Genomic DNA, 13335 nt, shown 5'->3' on the forward strand with positions numbered 1-13335 from the left:
TAGCTTTTTGGATAAACATTGTAATATTTTCATTCTTCATGAAAAGGACATATTTGTTTTGCCATTAGTAGAATGTCAGGGAATACTTTTATTACTGTTTTCTTTTTCTATTTTTGATTTGTTTTTCTCTCTCTTTTAAGCGTAAAGATGGTGCTAATGTGGACCAGTGGTGACACCTTCAAGACGGTGTATTTCCTCCTGAATCAAGCTCCATTCCAGTTTTCAGTGTGTGGACTTCTCCAGGTTTTTGTAGACATGGCCATCCTTTTGCAGGTTTACTTTTTCAGCTATTACCCACAGAAACCTGTTCCTCATTCATCACATCCAGCCAGTACGAAGGCACTTTAAAGCACAGAACAGAAGCACTTATTCTTGTAGATGTAGAAGAGGCTGGGAGCCAGTTTTAGCTTCAACGCTGCTTGTACTTACTGTGTTTCTGAGGAACTAGAAACAGAAGAATCAAAGTTACATAGCTACATGGACACTTCTTTTGGCATTTTTCCCTCTTTCATTGGGTTGCATATCTATTGAAATGGGTTTGTCTTCTTTGGGGTTACAGTGAAGGGTTTTCTTTTATTTTCTTCCGTTCTACTCACTTCTCTAAATATCTGTGCACAGACAAATGGGTGTATCACAAGGGCTGGTTGTTAATGTTCTCAATACTATTTTTTCAAAGGTCAGTCATAAAAGTTGGAGTATTTTGTCCGAAGCATTTACCTATTTATATGCATATGGGCTATGTATTTGGAATATGTTACATTCCTTAGATGAATGTGCAGAACCTGTTTTTTTGTTTTTTTTTAAATGTGGTAGGCCACACTTGGTAAGATTGTAAGAGTTGATACTAGGAAGAAATGATTTAGTGAATAATGTCAAGAAATAGATTTTGTGCAACTGTGTTAAATATATATGTGCACACTGCTGGGCCAGTGTGATGTATAAATACATCAAAGTGATTAGTGATTTTGATACAAATGCTACTACAGCCAAACAGAACAGACTAATGCACAGTAAGTCTTCAGAGAGCTCAGAAGGATGAGTAATTTTGACACCTTGGAGAAATTACTAACAGAATCTAAAAAGGATTTATCGTTAAAGTGGAGGAGCTTGAAAGAAAGTCTGCGTTTAGTTTAGGCATTATTTGCATTCTGTTTCTGTATTTTTGTTTGGTGGAAAAGCCAAATCTTGTCTTCGCAATGCGAGCACAATGACATTTGTAAAGTTATACTCTTAAGTTGCACAGATCAACTACAGTAGTATTGCTTTTTAAGCTAAAGACATTATCTGAGTAATCTTCTCTCTGTGAAAGAGATGGTCTACTAGACTAGGGTAGAGAAGAGAGGGCAATACTTTAGTGCTGGATAATAGGGCAAACTTTTTTTTTTACATAGATGTTTGTGTGTGATATTTTTCTAAATATTTAATACCAAATGTCATTTTATGTTTGGGAAGAAGTGGGGCTACTGAAAACGAGGGGATAAATGATAGTAATTCTGAGTCCATTAAAGTTTTGAAAGTTGCTTCATTTTAGCAATGCCATCGCCAGTAACTGAAAAGGGAGAATGAAAAAGCACTTAGGGAGGCATATTTATAAGAGTAGAGAAACTGAAGAATCTATAAAACAAGTTCACCAGACTTATGTAAGTCTATTTTGGGATTTGATTGGGCTGCAAGAAAAGCATTGCTTGTATTGTTTTAAAAGTTCCTTGACTAACTTGTCAAGGCAAATTTGCTTCCATAGCTATGAGATATATATATATATATGCATTCAACAGTGGTTCAGGAACCACTCTCTTCTTGTAGCCTTAACAAAATTGTATGTGCTTTTGTTGTTAGATATAGCCTACATCAGGGGTCCTCAAACTTGGCCACTTTAAGACTTGTGGACTTCAGCTCCCAGAATTCCTCAGCCAGGCATGTGGCTGGGGAATTCTGGGAGTTGAAGTCCACAAGTCTTAAAGTGACCAAGTTTGAGGACTCCTGGCCTACATGGAGGGGGATTTTATTAAACGCCGATTCATTGATTCCCCTCAACTATCCAGAAAAATATATTGAAGTCTGACCAAAAGTCTTCAGCTGGATCTCCTCCTTGCCTCATCCAGTTCTCTCTCTTCCAAATCTGGGCTGACCTGAAGACATCAAAATTCCATCTTTGCAAGAGTGGGAATCTATCAGAAGCTTTGCTTGAATCTCTTCCACTTGCACATCTGATCTGGCTATGTGTCCTCTCCTATATTTCAGGTCTGAGGGACAATTTCACTAGGGCAATTCTGAATGCCCAGGAACTCGATCCCTTCCTTAAAGAGCAAAAAACTTAAGATAAGGCAACTAAAGGATGAGGCAATATGTTAATTGGCTATCGCTTTAATGGAGTTCTCTCTGCCCGGCTGGCAAATAAAGAAAACCTCAGGAAAGCCGCTATAATGAGAGCTTGGTGTGAAATGTTGTAGTTGACTAGACTTGTGCTGTTGACTGGCTTCATTGCTTATTCCTTAGTGCCTGAAGTGACCTTACCAAGCTGATTTTATGTAGCATGGCTGAATGTGAATGTTGCATTGCTCTCTCTTTCACAAATGTTCTAACTGTGTTAGAACAGGGTGGCAATCGTCTTTTAAATTATACATTTTCATCCTAGTTTTTCCTGGTGTGCTGCTGTAGCGAGGATTGTATTTCTACTCATACAACAGAATTTATTAAACTTGCAATGCTAGGTTTTGTTTTTGTATGGGGTAATATTCTTTGCTTTCCCAGTGTCTTTTGAAAAGAGATACGGGATTAAACTATTACGTTAGTGTAGCCTGAATATATACAAATACCTCTTTTTTTAAAACAAGTGTTATTGAAGGTAAAATTAATAGTATTCCACACACACCTACTTTTTTTTCCAGATGAGTTACTGTCCACAGATTCTTAACTTCTGCTGTCATTATTAAAATATAGGCTCAGAACATCACAGAACTACAAGTAAACCCGAGATTTTATGCACATGTGCAGTATTTAACTGTGTGGGTCACTCCTGAACTCCAGATAGCCACGTATTTAAGAAAAGGGCCATTTTAACACTACCCACATACGGTTTTAGGATCAATATCAATTGATTTCCAGGGGATCATAACTAATCCATTACATAGAAGAGAGCCAATTGCTGCGTTTTTTGTTGCCATGGCTTGAACATTTAAACCAGGGCTGTCCAACCTTGGCAACTTTAAGACTTGTGGACTTCAACTCCTAGAATTCCCCTGCCAGCATGAATAATGGGAGTTAAATTCCAACAGTTTTAAAGTTGCCAAGATTGGACATTCCTGATTTAAACCAAGAGTGGACAATCTTAATTAGACAATGGTAAAGCTCACTCTCCTGATCAACTAGAGAAGTGTAGCATGTCTTCTAGCAATGCGGGAGAATAAATGTTCTCTTAGCTTTTTTTGGGGTGTGGGAGGATGGATGACCCATTTCCCTGAAAACTGGCTATGTTGCCATCAAATTTCAAAAGTTCTCGAGATGCTAAGAGGCCACATTTCACCATAGGATACAGGTTGTCCATCACTTGCTTAAGCCTTCTCTTAGTCACAGGTAAACTCTTCATCAAGCAGCAGGTCTGATACATCTGTAAGAGTATCCAAAGAACACCTCTGTAATTAGGAAACTATTTCCTAAAAAAAAAATCTGTAAAGAACTTTTGTATATTTTAGCTACATGTTGAATGTATGGAAAAATCCAATTGCACTCATTAATGATCAGTTTGATTTTTTTTTTAAAAAAAATAAAGTTATACACAAGTGCATTATTTGTTTTTCTTTTCAAATGTAATAGAAGAAATATTGTTGTATGTGGGTTCAATTAGCCTGGCTTCTTCCTCCAAGGTATACTGAACTTGAGAAAGAAAACATTTAATTTGTATATACATACAGGAGAACTGAGTTGAGTTTCTGGTGTTGAAATAAGGCTGCTGTTTATTGTGTTCAGGACTGATTGTGCACCACTGCACAAAAGAAATTCAGTAACATACTCATTTCCAGCACAACTCATTTATACTCAATGGCCAGTCTTCTAAAATTGATGGTTTTAATAATGTAATACTTTAAAATAATGCATTTTGATAACAAAGATTTTATTTCTCCAAGATACCAATGATCTAATGCAGACATGTCAAACACAAGGCCCGGGGGCTGGATGCGGCCTGTGAATGGTTTCATGTGGCCCGCGAAGCCATCCTGGAAACAGTGAGGGAATGGCCCCCTCTGCCTTGGCCCTGGCCCAGGCCAGCTGGGAGCCAATATACAATTTTGTGGTGGCCATCTATGCTGAAACTCATTCAGTCTTAGCTCCATAAGCCCCCTCCTCCTGCATGGTCTGAGAGGAACAGTGAGGCTCCTCCAGTGGACCATGCCTTGGTGCTTGCCCTAGTCCCACCCCTTCTGCCAGAGACCCTCAAATCTATCCCACTCCTGCCCAGGCCCCCACAGGCACCCTTGACACAAATGGTGTAGAACTGGCCACACCCACCCAGTAGGCCACATCCACTCCATCCACGCCCACCCAGTAGGCCGCATCCCCCCTGGCCACACCCACCCGGTCCCCTGAGGGCAACCACAATGCTGATGCTGCCCTCAATGAAATTGAGTTTGACACCCCTGATCTAATGAGATGTTAATATATGCACTTATTACACACCATTCACACAGAACCAGACCTCTGGATAACAACTTTCTGAATAGATCTTTGACCTATTCCAATAGACCTCCTCTTCTGATCCATCGGTTTACAGCAAAACACTATTTTATACGTTTTGGCATGTAAAGTTAAAACATTTCATATACTTTATTGCCCAGAATACAATATAAAGTACAGGCTGAACTCAATGAATCCTGCATGGTGAATTTTGTTAGGATTGTAGGATAGAGACAACTATTTCAAATTCCAATAAAAAATTGCATGAGGAATTTTATTTATTCAAAAGACCATTTTTTAATCTAGTTTTTCTTTGCAGCACCAGAATCTCTTCACAAGCCTTAGAATGTGATATTTGAATCACATCTACAATCCTATATATATGACGGTGTGATAATCTGAAGGTTCCAGTTACTCTACTAAAGCACATTGTCCTATCCTTTCTGCCTTTATTTTTGTCAAATTGTGCTGCTTTAATCTGCAGGTAGTCCTCAACTTACAACAGTTCATTCAGTGACTGAAATTATTAACAGGACCGAAAAAAGTGACTAATGACCATTTTTCACACTCCATGACCATTGCAGCATCCCCGGGGTCACGTAATCAAAATTCAGACTCTTGGCAATTGACTCATATTTATGACGGTTGCAGTGTCCTGTGGTCACGTAATCACCTTTTGCGAGTTCCTGACAAGCAAAGTCAATGGGGAAGCCAGATTCACTTAATAACTGTGCTACTAATTTAACACCTGCAGTGATTCACTTAACAACGGTGGCCAGAAAGGTAGTAAAATGAGGCAAAACTCACTGAACAAATGTTTCACTTTAACAACATAAATTCTGGATTCATTTGTGTTGTAAGTCAAGGACTACATGTATTCCTTTGTTTTTGGACATAAAAATAGAAAAAAATGATACTGTTGCCATCTAGAACAGGGGTCCCCAACCTTGACCACTTTATGATTTGTGGACTTCAACTCTCAGAGTTCCTCAGCCAGGAATTCTGGGAGTTGAAGTCCCCAAGTCATAAAAAGGCCAAGGTTGGGGACCTCTGATCTAGAAGTCTGGGTATCATAGAAAAAGCGCTGCTTCTGTCAGTTGCACTAACATTTCTTTTGGCAGAGTGCGCCATATATTCCAGCAGCAGCAGCAGCAGCAGCAGCAGCAGCAGCAGCAGCTATGCTCCTAGTATAATACAAAAATTTAAACAGTCCTTGGGTAAATGGCTGACAACTGTTGCTCCAATTCATACCCCCAAACAACATTAGGCACTACGCATCAGGACTCTGCCAGTTTAGAACCGGTGTTGTAATTGCATGGTGATTGCACAATGAGTTCAGAAGCTAAGCCATCTTATTTCCAACTAAATGGTGTAACCCAAAACTGCAAAACAAAAACAAAACGGACTCTGCTTCTCCATTGGATGTACCTCTTGTCTCTGTGTCCCTCTGAGTTCCTGATTGTCCACCATTCTAGCAGCAACTTTAAGGGCAATGCTAATCTGACTAGCTGGGATGAAAGTGAGAAGTTTTCTTTCCCCTTTCCATTCTATTATACAGCAAAGAACAAGTTGCTTAATTTCTCTCTCTCTCTTTCCTTCCCTGCCTCCGTCCGTCCCTCCCTCTCTCTGTATTGGGAGAAGGAAAGATTCTAGTTGGTCCTATGAGGAAGAAATGGCACAACTTTCTCTTACAATGAGTTCCACTTCCTGTAGCTTAAAAATTACATGTTGCCTCCTTTCACTGGTATTACATACAGTGAAGCATCTCTAATGCTGGATGGGATTGTACTGCCCCAAACAGACCCTGTGCACAATCTGGGGTCTTCCAGGACTCCTAACTCCTGCTCTAGGAGCAGATGGCACACATAACTAGGAAGGCCTTTGTATATTGTGGTCCAGTTAAGACCATTCTTGGATCAAGGGGGCTTGCACACAGTCATTCATGCCCTCGTCATCTCCCAGTTGGACTATTGCAATGTATTCTACATTAGGCTACCCTTGAAAACCATCCAGAAACTTTAGCTGGTGGAAAATACAGTTATGTATGTTCCTGGTAGTACTCATGTTACACCTCTGCTGCACATGTTGCGTTGGTTTAACAGTTTGTTTCTGGATCCAGTCCAAGGCACTGGTATTGACCTACATGACATGGGGCCGGGATACTTGAGGCACTGTCTTCCTGATTTCTAATAGAGTAGACATATTGTAGATTCCATCATCTAGGGAGCCCTAGGCAATGATATTTTCTGCTGTGGCACTTGGATTACGGAGTCTTCTCCCTCCAGAGATGAGGCCAGTGTCATCATTCTTGAGCTGCTGCAGGTCCCTGAAGATCTGGTTGTGCCAGCAGGCCTGAAAACTCCAGGGGAGGGGCGAACTTGTGAAATGGCTCCATTACTAACATCCCACTGTTATTTTCCTTCTTTAGTTCTGTTGTTATAATATTTAGTGTTTTTGTAATGATTGCTTATAATGGTTTTAGGTCATGACTATTTTATATAATTTTATTGAATTGTTTAACACCATCCAGGGTCACTTTCTGTGAGATGGGCAGCCAGTATAAATTTGATAAATGAATTTGATTGCAAGAAGTACAGAGCATGATGCTACCTTTATAGTTTTTAATGAGGCTTTAATACATGAGGATCAGATAGGTTTAATGCATTGGGTGGGGGGATGATAGCCAAATGCATGTTGGGGGAGTGTTAGCCATGTATGTAACTTCCTTTTGGTTTGGAATGGAAGTTGTTTTTGCTCCAGGACAAATAGTAGTTTAAGCAGAGCATTGATTGGCACTGAAGTGAAAGCATTCCTGCTCAAAATTCTGAAATCAACAAGAGCAAAGATGGTTACTTTGGACCATTTCACATTACTTATAGGGGGCTGAAATGGTTTGTAGAAGTGCCTATTATTTGCTAAACTAGCTAGAAGAGAGATTAATTCCAAATTAATCACATTATTTTAGTAGACCTCAGGAAAATGGAACAAGTTATACTATTAATTGGTCACACTTCCAAAGTAGGAATGGACTTTCTATTGTAGTGTGAGCTTAGCTTCTTCTATCTTTCCTGGGTTCTTCTGACTCCAGCCTAAGTCCAGAAACACTTTCCTATGTGAAAAATTGTGAATGATGTACAGTTCTACATATTAAATCAATATTAAATGCACATGGAAAACAAATAGTTTGTGTGTGATAGAAATGGCTTCCATAGGTAAAAGAAAACTAGTTTTAGATTATGTGCCACAAGGTAATTTTATTTTCCTTTCTTATTTTCAAAATGAACTGGAACAAATGAGAATCAGCAAATAGAAATTAAGAAGCTTTTTTTTTTTACAATGTTCCTTGCTAACAGATGACATGTTTAATATAGCTCAGCCATACAAAACAAGACTGCATAAACTCCCAGCGTCATCACAATCTTGCGGACCAAGAATCAATACAAATGAAAGAGTAAGTGGACTTCAGCCTTACTTATTAGTACCTTCGGCACTAAGACCCTCTATTTTCAAAAGCGGTAAGGCTCTTAATTTTTGCTTAGATCCGGGACTTGGAAGTCATCACAATTACTAATTACTGTAAAAGGCTCCTGCCTTCCGGTAGGAAAATATACTTCAAACATACCGCTTCATTGTGACCCTTGTGCGGTTGTTTCTGACATTTTTAACTATGAGGAAAAGATTTGCAGGGTCAAAATCCATCCAAACCAAAAGCTTTTATCTCACATTTTGTAAATCCCACATGCCCCATGGAACAAAACTTTTGTTGCAAACAGAAGAAATTAAGAAGTGCAAATGTGTTGTGCTTCCTCCTTTATTGTGCATCTTTGCAACGGCCAGGGCTAACATTAACTGGATGTTCTGTGGTTTATCCTATGTTCAACTCCAGGCCAATACAATTCTTTTTATTATTGATAGCATTAATTTCATTATTATTATTATTATTATTATTATTATTATTATTGAGAAAAGAGCAAAAGCTTCCCATTTTTTTTAACCTAACACTGCAGGTGATAATTATTGGAATAAAATGAAAGCCCAATTTTGCTGTTTAGTTTAAAGAGGACTGGAGCCAGCCAGCTATAAATGCCTCAGAAGTGTCTTCGTCCATTTTAAAAATATCATGGCTTTAGTACCAATGGATCAGGCATACGGAAAAAAATTCAACTAGAATCATTTTAAAGCAACACACATTTAAATCTGAACAAAGGAAACACCATCTAAGCCAGGGGTGGACAACTATGGCCCCTTTATGACCTGCTGACTGAGGAATTCTAGGATTTGAAGTCCACAGGTTGTAAAGGGGCCATAGTTGCCCACCTGATTTAAGCTAAGGTGCAAAACTTCCTGTTGCCAATAGCAATAATGCATAAAGAACTAAAGCAGGCCTTTTTATTGAAGGAAAAAATAAATAATGGGCAACGCAGAGATTGGCTTCGCAATTAATTTCAAAATGTCTTCCTACCCATATAGCAAATTTTCCCTTTTAACCTCTATGCATACTTCATAATGTACACCGCAACCTGAATCCACTAGAGATACAGCTAGGGAGAAACTATTGCTGGGCAATCTGTCAGCTTCTATAGCGAATGAATGGAACAAGAACTACCTGACTTTGGATACTTTTAATAATACATTAGCTGTGTTATTTCTTCCCACATACACACAACAGAAACAAGTTTGAAAATTGCCTTTGAAAGCGCAATTAGCAGCATCGTTATTGCTGGAGAGTCTCTGAAATTCTAAAGGATGTTACATTAAAGCCAACCAATTCTCAGCACTATGATCATGTAAGCTGTTGCTCAAAAGACAGTCTTTCTGATTGTAAAAAGAGATCTAAGTAGTTTGTTTACTTTAAGATAGGGGTCTCCAAACTTGACAACTTTAAGACTTGTGCACTTCAACTTCCATGCTGGCTGGGGAATTCTGGGAGTTGAAGTCCACAAGTCTTAAAGTTGCCAAGTTTGGAGACTCCTGCTTTAAGACATAAATACCCCTCCATCCATTTTTCTCCTTCTATTCTCCAAGATTCTAATTTCCTTCGCGTCAGCAATACTTAGTCCCTTGTTCCATTTCAACGGGAATCGCTGCTCCGTTATTGCCCCGCAAAGAGGAGGACTCTTCTTCTTGAGAGCTGCTGTCTTCTGGAAAGTGGTTGCTTTCTTCCAGTTCGTGAAATTGCCTATTAGCAGCACGCTGCTGTTCTTCCTTAAGCTCGATGTATGAGCGCGAGAAGGTGTGGAAAATGGAAGTGACAGGAAAAGCCATCAGCAGGATGCCACTCAAGATACTGCTTAGGGCCACAACCTGCCCTGGAATGCTGCGAGGCACCATGTCACCATAGCCGACGGTTGTCATGGATATCACAGCCCACCAATAACTGCTTGGAACACTGGTGAATTCATGCTTGGCGCCCATTTCGTTTTCCGCCAAGTAGACAAGGGGCGAAAAGAGTGCCATAGCGACGCAAAGAAAGAGGAGAAGCAGTCCAAATTCCCGGGTGCAGCGGCGCACAGTGAGTCCTAGTGTCTGCAGCCCCAGGGAGTGCCTTGCCAGGCGCATGACGTAGAGGATGCGAAGGGCTCGCAGAGTCCGCAGCACCAGTCCCACTCTCTCCAGGTACTTGTTTCCAACTCCCCCTCCCCCAGGCTTGTCGCTGGTTTTGGGAGAAGCCATGTCTACAATCAAAGAGATGTAGAAGGGCAAGATGGCCAAAATGTCTATAATGTTGAGCGGCGTCTTCAGAAAGGCACACTTGCTCTCCGCCTGGATGGAGCGCAAGAGGAACTCGAAAGAAAACCAAGCCACACAGACCGTTTCTAGCACAAAGATGTCATGGCACTTTTGGGAACATTCCCCCTGCAAGGAAGGCAGAAAATTAAGAGTTATTTAGCAAGCCAGCCAAAAATCTTTAGTTTAAGATGCCAAAAATGCTCTTGTGTTGTGTCTTCTGTGTTCCTGTAAGTAATCTGTTGCAGTTTAAAGCTGCGATATAAAGCTAAACTAAATGCATTTCTATGCATTGGCATCTTTGAGATCAACAGATTTATTATGGGATGGACCTACCCAGACAGTAGCCTCCTTATCACATGAACTGTTCAAAGTATTCATTTTCCTAATGAATTTGTAACATTTATAGTAAATTTCTCTAAAAATAATGATCAGACTGACTTTATTTTTATAAATACCTAAACCCTTGAGAGCAGTTTTTAAACCTGGCAATTTTAAGATATGTGGACTTCAACTCCCTCCAACTAGCATGAATAATGGGTTTAAAAACAGCTTTTTTCCCCAAGGACCAAATCCCAAATTCACACTAAATCTGGGGCTTGATTCTGGCAAAATAAAAAAAAGTAGTAATTACTTTACATTAAACAATTTTATTGGAAAAGCTTTTAAAAAAGCTTATTCTACAAAACATTTTCCTTCTAAATTAAAACTAATAACTGCCATTAAAAAAAATCCAATAGGTAAGAGATCTGTTTGAATATTACTCCTTCCTGGAAAATGAACAAAGTTGTTACTTAAAGGCTGCAAAAATACTCACCGACCCTACACTTAAGCAACAATGAATAATCATTTTTCTTTGGCTATTTCATCTCCAATTCCAAATATAGCTGCATATACCTTTTCGTTATGTGTGAATGTTAATCACTCCCAAAAGAAAACAGAACAAACCAAGGCTATTAGAACAAACATGAAATATTTTTCCTTACAAATTCAATGTACTTGATGAGGGGAGTGCAGGGTTTAAAGGTGGAACAAGGTTTGCCTTCCAACAGTCTTCTCATTTCCATTTCTATCTTTACTTTTGAAAAAAAAAAGAACGCCACAAATTGTACCACTGAAAACCAGTCTTTTTGCTGCTGAATTTTGACAATGTGATTTCTGGGTGCAGGGGAATAGGCAACATATGGGTAGCAAATGTTTTTTTTCTAAAAGGCAACTGGACTTTTTTTGGGGGGGGGTTCCCCCCTTTGAAAACATTTTGTTTCTCATCCAAGAAATTTTTTCAGCTCAGAATTGAATTTTGGAAGAAGCACCTTTGGGACAATCATGACCTGGATAAGGTCTTCAAACTTCTCAACTTTTAAGACTTGTAGACGTCAACTCCCAGAATTACCCAGAATGAATTCTGAGAGTTGAAGTCCACAAGTCTTAAAAGTTGCCAAATTTGGAGACCCTGGACCCACATGATTGAGAATCTCCATAGACATATGGGTAGTGGAACTTACACTACTGAACAGAATTATACAGTTGTTTTCCAGCAATGCACTTTCCTTTTATCTGAAGCTAAAAGAGTGCTGACTTGCTGAATTCCTAAAATCCACCATCATTTATGGAAAAAAAATATTAGACATTTCCTACAAGTCTGCTCAAGGGACTACTGAGTGGTTGTGATGGTATATGGGAAGGACCTTGGGGGACAGGAGGAAGAACCACAACTGTAGACTGTGGACTGATAAAATTTCAGACCTAATGAGAAGGGAGAGCAAAAGTGTATCAGAAGGGACTCTCCGTAGTTTTGGGGAGTGTAAAAGTGAAGAAGAGGAGGGTGTCTTTCAGACTTGCAAGATTCTGTTAATGCAACTTTACAATAGAAACAGTAATCACAGACATCCTTCTTGTCTGGAATATCTCAAAGGTCTAACAGTGATTTAGATCACTTTTTACACTGAGGAGGAGAAGGAACCTGAAATATTTTAATGAAAAGGAAAGGAGGCAGATATGACATTTCTAAATTACTGTTCTCTCAACTGATATAATTTGCTGGAAGAGATGTGCAAGGACAAGGCTGTTAAACAAAGTCAAGGTTCTGTAGGATTCTAGGCTCCCTCATTATTCTGGCAAAAAAAACCCCTAAAACCAGACAAAGAACTGAGGTAATTTTGCCCAATTAGACAACAAAAAAGAAAAAGGTAGGAAAACAACCACTAGCTTCTCATTTCCATCAATAGAAGCCAGCAACACATAGGCATAATGTTACTTTCAATCAGTGCTTTTTTTGTGAAAAAAAAAGGTGCCAGAACTCACACCTATCATACAACCCGCCTTGTTTACCCTACAAGGTTCCATCCCAAAAAGATGCCGGAACTCCGTTCTGGGCGTTCTATGACAAAAAAAGCCCTGTTTTCGATGACAATTTTCCAGCCTCACTTTCAAACCTAGCAGTAAGATTTCCTTGTTAAGGTGACCAACTGTCCTCCTTTAGGGAGGACAGCCCTCCTTTTTTAAGTTCTGTCCTCCCTCGAAAAGTGTCCTCCTACATGTCCTCCTTTTTGATATTTCAAGACTAATCTGCAGGGCTTTTTTTTCTCATAGAACGCTCAGAACGGCGTTCCGGTACCTTTTTTTGATGTTTTTTTTTCAACTTTTGCATGAGCTGTGCTACTCCCCCTATTGGCTTTCGAAAGCCAATAGGAATTGCTGCTGAGTGCGCCAAAACACCCGGCCGGCAAACTTTGCACATGTAAGTTGTCTGCAGCGAAGGCGAATTGGCAGAAACTTTGCACCTCTCCCTGCTACCCAACTACACCATCTCCCAATTAGTCCCAAAGATACCTGGAGGAGACTGGAGCAGCGACACCACGGTAACTTTCTCTTGATTTTCGGCCCTGCTAGGGCAATAATGGCTGTGGGCGCAAGAGGCAGGGGCAGTGGGGCTGC

The 13335-nt window shown here is 39.8% G+C and overlaps 2 protein-coding genes across 3 annotated transcripts in view; one reads left to right on the top strand and one right to left on the bottom strand.

Moving 5' to 3' along the window:
* Nucleotides 1-3784, top strand: part of SLC66A2 (solute carrier family 66 member 2) — a 62971-nt gene extending 59187 nt beyond the window's left edge. For both annotated transcript variants that reach the window (XM_039325380.1, XM_039325382.1), the window contains one exon: nt 141-3784. In XM_039325380.1, coding sequence (XP_039181314.1) covers nt 141-348 — 208 coding nt within the window. In that variant the 3' untranslated portion in view covers nt 349-3784. The remainder of the gene's footprint in view (nt 1-140) is intronic.
* Nucleotides 3785-8037: 4253 nt separating this feature from the next.
* Nucleotides 8038-13335, bottom strand: part of KCNG2 (potassium voltage-gated channel modifier subfamily G member 2) — a 53517-nt gene continuing 48219 nt past the window's right edge. Inside the window, exon 3 of the mRNA XM_039325508.1 lies at nt 8038-10527. Within this exon, the coding sequence (XP_039181442.1) occupies nt 9715-10527 (813 nt within the window). The 3' untranslated portion in view covers nt 8038-9714. The remainder of the gene's footprint in view (nt 10528-13335) is intronic.

The sequence above is a fragment of the Crotalus tigris genome, unplaced genomic scaffold (assembly GCF_016545835.1).
Source record: "Crotalus tigris isolate CLP2741 ecotype Arizona unplaced genomic scaffold, ASM1654583v1 scf7180000024337.5909745, whole genome shotgun sequence".
Lineage (NCBI taxonomy): Eukaryota > Metazoa > Chordata > Lepidosauria > Squamata > Viperidae > Crotalus > Crotalus tigris.